General features: G+C 40.9%; 1 protein-coding gene across 1 annotated transcript in view; it reads left to right on the top strand.

The window, feature by feature from the left end:
• Nucleotides 1-315: 315 nt before the first annotated feature.
• LOC139366746 (V-set and transmembrane domain-containing protein 2A-like) overlaps nucleotides 316-6588 on the top strand; it is a 30478-nt gene continuing 24205 nt past the window's right edge. Inside the window, exons 1-2 of the mRNA XM_071104444.1 lie at nucleotides 316-587; nucleotides 1735-1904. Coding sequence (XP_070960545.1) covers nucleotides 509-587; nucleotides 1735-1904 — 249 coding nt within the window. The 5' untranslated portion in view covers nucleotides 316-508. The remainder of the gene's footprint in view (nucleotides 588-1734; nucleotides 1905-6588) is intronic.

Raw genomic sequence — 6588 nt, 5'->3', positions numbered from 1 at the left:
AAAATTATTACTGGGTTTAAAAGTCGCCACTCCTGCTGCTGTACTTGATAATAATTTTCAATCTATAATGTTTAATATCTTTACGTTTATTTACATTTGAAAGGAATGTGAACAACGGGGTTTATAGAGGTGTAAAGAGGTGTGTAGACTTACGAACATATCCGTTGAGTCCAGCTCTACTTGTCGCTAGAGCACCAGGCACGCAATCAGCACGCAATAGGGGAGCTGGACACTGACGTTGCATCAACAGCCACGTACCGAGAGCTGAGAACAGAGGCTATTCTTTGACATACTTCACAACACCTTGTGCAGAGCGCGCAGTCGTCAGTCTCTATCCGCAAAGCCCGTGGCAGCGCACATAAAGAACTTCAGAAGCCTTGCTATAGTTCCAGCATGTTACATATTCGGCATTTTGTATCCAAGCATATCCGCATGGCAACAGTTTAATTTGCTGAGCAGTTTTGGAAGATCGTTTTTTCCTCGGCTGATGTGACATTATCCCTTTGGAATGATGTGGACCTCTCATGACTCTATTGGATTTGTTTTCCTGTCCAGTTTATGTATCCAATTTGGATTCTCCTTTGAAGGTAAATTGAAACATATCGTCATAAAACAAGTATATAAATGCTTACCTATCCGGGCTTGTTCTAGGTAAAAACAACCTATAGGTCACATTTGAGTGCGTATAACTTAAGCATTAAAGCTGCAGAGTGCAGACATGAAATAATGGTTATTACGATTGAAACAAGTAACGAATGCAACATCCATTATGCTTGGCTATAAAATAAATGCAGAAAAAGTAGCTTACCTAGCATTCACCTAACGTTGCCCAAATGAACAAAACTCAACTGTTGATTGCTTATAAAATGGCATCTAGGTATGATTTAGTATTTATTGTAGTTAATGTCTTTGTATAACTTTGTAGAGTCACAGAGCGCGACATGCATTTAAAGTAACGGATATGCAGAAACAGGGTTGGAAAGCAGAGAGCACAATTGACAGTTACTCTGTTGACATACCAGTGAGATTCTTGATCTGTCCCTCAGTGGTTTCTGTCTACCTTTGAATCTCATCAAACGAAATATGATACATTTGCACGTCTGCCACTGTCTCGGTAAAGATAGTCTGTATCCCTTGCAAATACTTTTTAAGCGCAGTGAGTCTTGCAGGGGAAAATGTAGGCTACAGTGAGAGTTATTGTGATGTTCAGAGTGTTTTCATGGATTAAACCAGTGTAACATTTGTCAACACTTAAATATATATTCAACATATATACACTATAGGCTATATTATATAACGTTACTGGTCTTATTTTCATTACACTGCGCATTAATTTGGATTATAGTTATTGGAGAGTGAATCTGGCAAATATCTGTTCATGTTTAGTCACTTATTTATTTCATATGTCAATGTTTGAGAATGCTATTTATATGTTAGGAGGCATCCCTTTATTATAATGATGTGATACCTATCGCAGTGACATTTTAGAGCATAGTGGAGCCCCGCCATTTCCGAGGATTTCGTTCACTATTACGATCACCTACAATTTAATTATACTGCCATTTGTTGAAAGAATAAGACACACGCATGCCATACACTATCACCATTTTTTACGTTTTTATATCATACGTTTGTTAGAAATAGGCTATAGTTGCGGAGGGAAAGGCCTCCATTTCAATAGCCCTACGACCATGGACGCACAGTAATTATACTGACTGTTTCACTCTCTTTCAGGAAAGTTTACGGATATCCCCTCCAATCTAACAGTTAAAGAAGGTCAAAACATTGAAATGGCGTGCGCCTTCCAGAGTGGAACCGCATCAGTTTACTTGGAGATTCAGTGGTGGTTCATTAGAGCGCCAGAAGAACCGAGCAACAGCGAGGAGGAGGATGATGACGAAGAAGTACGTATGGATTTCACTTGCTTCAAATACCTGTTTAAATGTTGAGGACTTTCTTTACAATATGACGCCATGCCCCTTCACATTGCAATCACATGCCTGCATAGTTGCGCAGTTTCGCCGAAGCCCATTAGGCACAGACAACGCCGTGAATTCTAACATGATTGGCTTAACATTATCAAGAATAGCATAGTTCCCATAGCCTACATGAAATGTATTATCTGTGATTCTGTCTACCTGTATTTGACTTGGAACTGATTTGGTGTTTTTATCCACTTTTTAAATCCCTATATTATCCTGTAAGACTTACTGTAATAACCTTTGACAACAGATTTACATAAGATGCAGTGGGAAAATAATACTGGTCTGTATCATCTCAGCCTTCTTTACCAAGTGCATTTAACATTAAGTCAACATGTACATTTTCCAGGAACCCAGGGCTAATTTAAGTGACTTGGAAATGTAATCTGGAGTATGTATAAGGCCATATGACCACAGTTAAGTGCATGTATGGTCATTTATGATTGTAGGACCCTCAGAGTCAGCATAAAGCTTCACTGCACGTTCTTTCAAATTGACTCATTATATACAGTAAGCCTGAACAGTGTACTTTCTGAGACCCTACACGACTGGCATTTGTAATGCATTGCTACATTGGACAGCTACCTATGACAGCTTCTCCTTGTGGATAATGATCAGTTACTTTGTGTCTGCATCTTCTTATGCTCCCTCTATTCAGATGGCTGGTACATTTTAGAGGAGTTTGGCAGTGTGTCATCACTGACATCAAACAGGGGAATGTTTCCTTTGATAAATGCTCATCTTCCTCGCAGTGAAACCACAATGCATAGAGAGAGCCCGTTCTTGGATATCCACATGGCTTTAAAACAGTTATTACTGCTCCTTTGTTGTCACCCATCATGCCCGCATTGCCAAGGCTTTGATCCATTTGGTTCATCACTCTTAGATGTTGGCTGAAGGAGCTATCGACGCACACCACGGCTTTGTAGCTCATATTATCCAATTCTTTTCATGGCATCTGTTTGAAATGACAAGCAGTGGTTTTCTCTCGCAGGGAATGAGGTTCAACAAAAACACGCTAAGGAGTCATAAAGGGGAACTATAAAAGATGCCATAGAAAACAGTAGAGCTGAGAAAATTAATGAATGTGGAATATGATTTGAAGTCGAACAGACATGCACATATAGACTACAGCGTCCAGTTTAGGGCAAAAACATAACAATTGAAACACACTTCATGGGTGGGCACATTGACTATATCAAAGTGGCATCACAATGTCCGTTCTCTAGCTCTGTGAGCTATAGTCCCAATGACACTATCATGTGCAGAGGTTGATGGTGCTCTGAGCTCTCTGCTTTGCCTTGTTTGACTGGGCTAAGATGGTGGTCTGTCCCGCTACTCTGATGTTGAAGAGGGGATTCATCTCCTCAAGTCTGGATCTATCGCTATCTGCTTAATCCACAGGTCCACTGTTTGCTATCAAATCAATTTATGGAGTAAATCTTTACAATCCTGTTCGCCGGTAATTCTATTTGGTGTGGGATTAAGGGTAGCTATAAGCAAACGCAAATGGGATTTCCCTTCAAGGTAACAGTTGTGTCTTCCCAGGTTGTTGAAAAGCCTAAAACCATTGATTGACATTGTGTGCCACAGCCTCTCTCAACGGGATAAGATAAGTCTCTCTTTTCTTCTCTGTTAAAGAGGAAGTGTGGTCCAAAGCCTGTGGTCTTGTGGTAACACACCCGCTGCAACCACATATGCCTCCCTACTGGAGACCAGGGTTTAATCCCCGTGTCTCTACTTCTAACCTGTCTCAATAAAACATGAGTCTGAAAGTTGAAGTGTGAAGGTCACAGATGTACAGAACGTCTGTCTTGGATCAAGGTATAGCAGGTCTTTGTATTCCAAGAATTGTAATATGTATAATTCTGAAATTGGCATGATACTGAGAGAATGAGTTTAGACCATTGCAATGTTTAATGAGAGCACATATTTCCTGTTTCAGAAGGAAGCATAAAATCCATAGCTGTGCTCAAGCCTCTGGACCTTAGGCTACTATCTCCTTCACCGGCCCTCGCAACTACTGCCCCGAGAGCCTTGTGCCCTGTCTGGCCAAGATAATAACATTCAGAGTCAATACAATGCAGAGGCTCCCATCGACCCCGGTCTCATTAAGAGACCGACACACCACTTTAATGGATGGAAGGTTTGCGGGATCACATGATCAAGATGTGGGTGGTGGGGAACAGGTAGTACAGTAGATTAGGTCCTGCTTACCATCCATTTGTCTTTTTCCCTGCTACTTCACCCTTATTACAGTGTGTCAATAACATTACTGATTTCTCATTTGGAATGGCTCAATTATTGGACCATTAGTGACTTTAGTTGGAGTCAATTCATTTGAAGGAAAGGGTGATGAAGAGATGGGTGAGAAAAAACATACAGAACACGTGAGACAATAAGGATGCAAAGGCTCCTGGGAAATAACAAACGCCACATGCAATTTGAAGGGTCTGGCTGAGTATTATAATTATTGGAACAATCAGACAATGATGGGAGGCCATTGCAGGTCGTCATAGCAAAATGGCTTCTAGAAGATGAATAAAAACAGAGGCACACATTACAAAATGGCTATCAGCACCGAGTTCTATTAGATACTTATCCTCATGGCTAGCGTGGTCCCAATGGGTGTTAGAAAGTTAGTAGTAATTTGAACAGAGCCATCTGTATGCATCCCATCTGCCGTATCGAGTCCATTGTCACTGACAGCAGCTGAACCAACACAAGGTTCTTCTGTGCTAGTTAATTGATGATTTTAATTTAATAATTTTAACTAATTCCTTTGTTAAATATGTTTAATAATACAGGTCCCCGTTTTGCTTTACAAGTTCTCATTTTTGTTGTGTGTAATTCTTCACTTTAATCCTTTGATGATACTAGCTACCTGAAACACAAATATGGCATTGAGAATCTCCGGAGTAATCTCCTTTATCTGCATGCTTTAAGAACAAAAACGTGTTATAAATCATTATGACAAGGACCAGCACTAACGAAGGGACATCCCTTTCAAATACTTTGCTGCAAATCTTGTACTATAATAATTGTCTCTCAGTGCTTTTTGTCAACATCACACATTTACAGCTTTCACTAGGGGCCCCTCGGGAGGGCCTTGGGGGCCACTGAAGTGGCCACAGTAACTAACTAGTGTGACACAGTCAAAGAGTGTGAGGATGTCTCCGGTGTAAAACTGCCATGTGTTAGGCCAGATTAGTTAGACCACCTGGAGGGGAAATTCACACAGGAGATGGATCGGAGCCACTGGGCAAGTTAGAGGATGTAACAGCAATCTTGTCTTCAACATCCTTCAGAGAATTCCCTGCAGGAACTCAGTGGTGATATCAGTGGATAGGGTTATTGAGTGCAATATCCAATGGTTGCATGACCCTGACCAGTGTCCAATTTTTTATATATTTTTTTGGTCAAAAGACATCAAACATAAGTGAATTGTAGGAAGGAATACAACTAACAGGCTTGCAGAGCAGCACAGAGTGGGATGTCTCTTGGCTTTATGACCATATTTGGTGAGAAAAGAGAAAGACAATTCTCCATGCATGATGTACATCTGACTAAACATAAGCTTGAGAAGAGGCTTTGTCTGGCATGCACCGCCAGCAGCTTCCTCCAATTCAATTTACTGGATCAGAACAGAACCAGTCTTCTTTGAAGACATCAGGCATAGTGGCTGGACTCACAATTAGAGAATGACTAGCATTTGATCTCGTCCAACAAGTCAACGGGAGACTAAAGAAAGGTGAAAGTTCGGCTGAAGGTCTATTCATGTGTGTGCATGATGTGTTTGCGCGTGCGTTTGTGTGTGTGTGCGCATTCATAGGTGACCGACTGATGTTGTTGAGTCAAGGTATGAATAGTTGGAGCTGACATGACAAGTGTCCCAACATGGCAAACATCACTAGAACAAACATAGTTCAAGGACAACACAAAAAAAACTATTTTCTTTAGAGTTCCAGATGTGTTTTCTCTGAAAAAGGACAGAAACCCTGCAGTATGTGGAATTCTGCTTGTGACCCCTATGACCGGTAGAAACAGCAGCGACACTCAAGTGACATTTCTACCCAGATCCACATTGTCCGCAGTGATAGAATGCACAGGGAGGAAAGGGCTTATATGTATCGCGGAGGGACAGGAAATGAAACATGGACTTGGATGATTGGAGGCCCGGGACGCTCAGTTCCAGGGAAGGATTACAGGGAGAAGGCAGAAATGGAGGTGTGAACCAGAACTGCAGTGCGACAGCATCACAATGAGAATCAGCTCATATGTTTTCGAAGGGGCTGTTGATTGTTGAGAAGCGAGGAGATGTGTTTGTGTCCACTGCATAGATCAATGTTAAGGCATGTATCATACTTAAAGATTCTTCTGATATTATGTACTGTTGTGTTTTTAATACTTTGATATGGATGTGAGATGTCAATCAGAAGTCTCCTCCAATAGGACAAATACATTTGGATATGTTCTATCCCCAAGGGCAAACGCTTGATAAATAATTTTGTCACATTTTCAACTGCTGCTCTATGAAACTTTTTCTTATTATTGTTCTGATGGCATGATATGTGTGCATAGACCTTAACATTGTTAACCATACATT

This window comes from Oncorhynchus clarkii, chromosome 15 (genome assembly GCF_045791955.1).
Source record: "Oncorhynchus clarkii lewisi isolate Uvic-CL-2024 chromosome 15, UVic_Ocla_1.0, whole genome shotgun sequence".
Lineage (NCBI taxonomy): Eukaryota > Metazoa > Chordata > Actinopteri > Salmoniformes > Salmonidae > Oncorhynchus > Oncorhynchus clarkii.
Note: the sequence above shows the minus strand (reverse complement) of the source record. Positions and strands in the feature narration are given on the sequence as shown.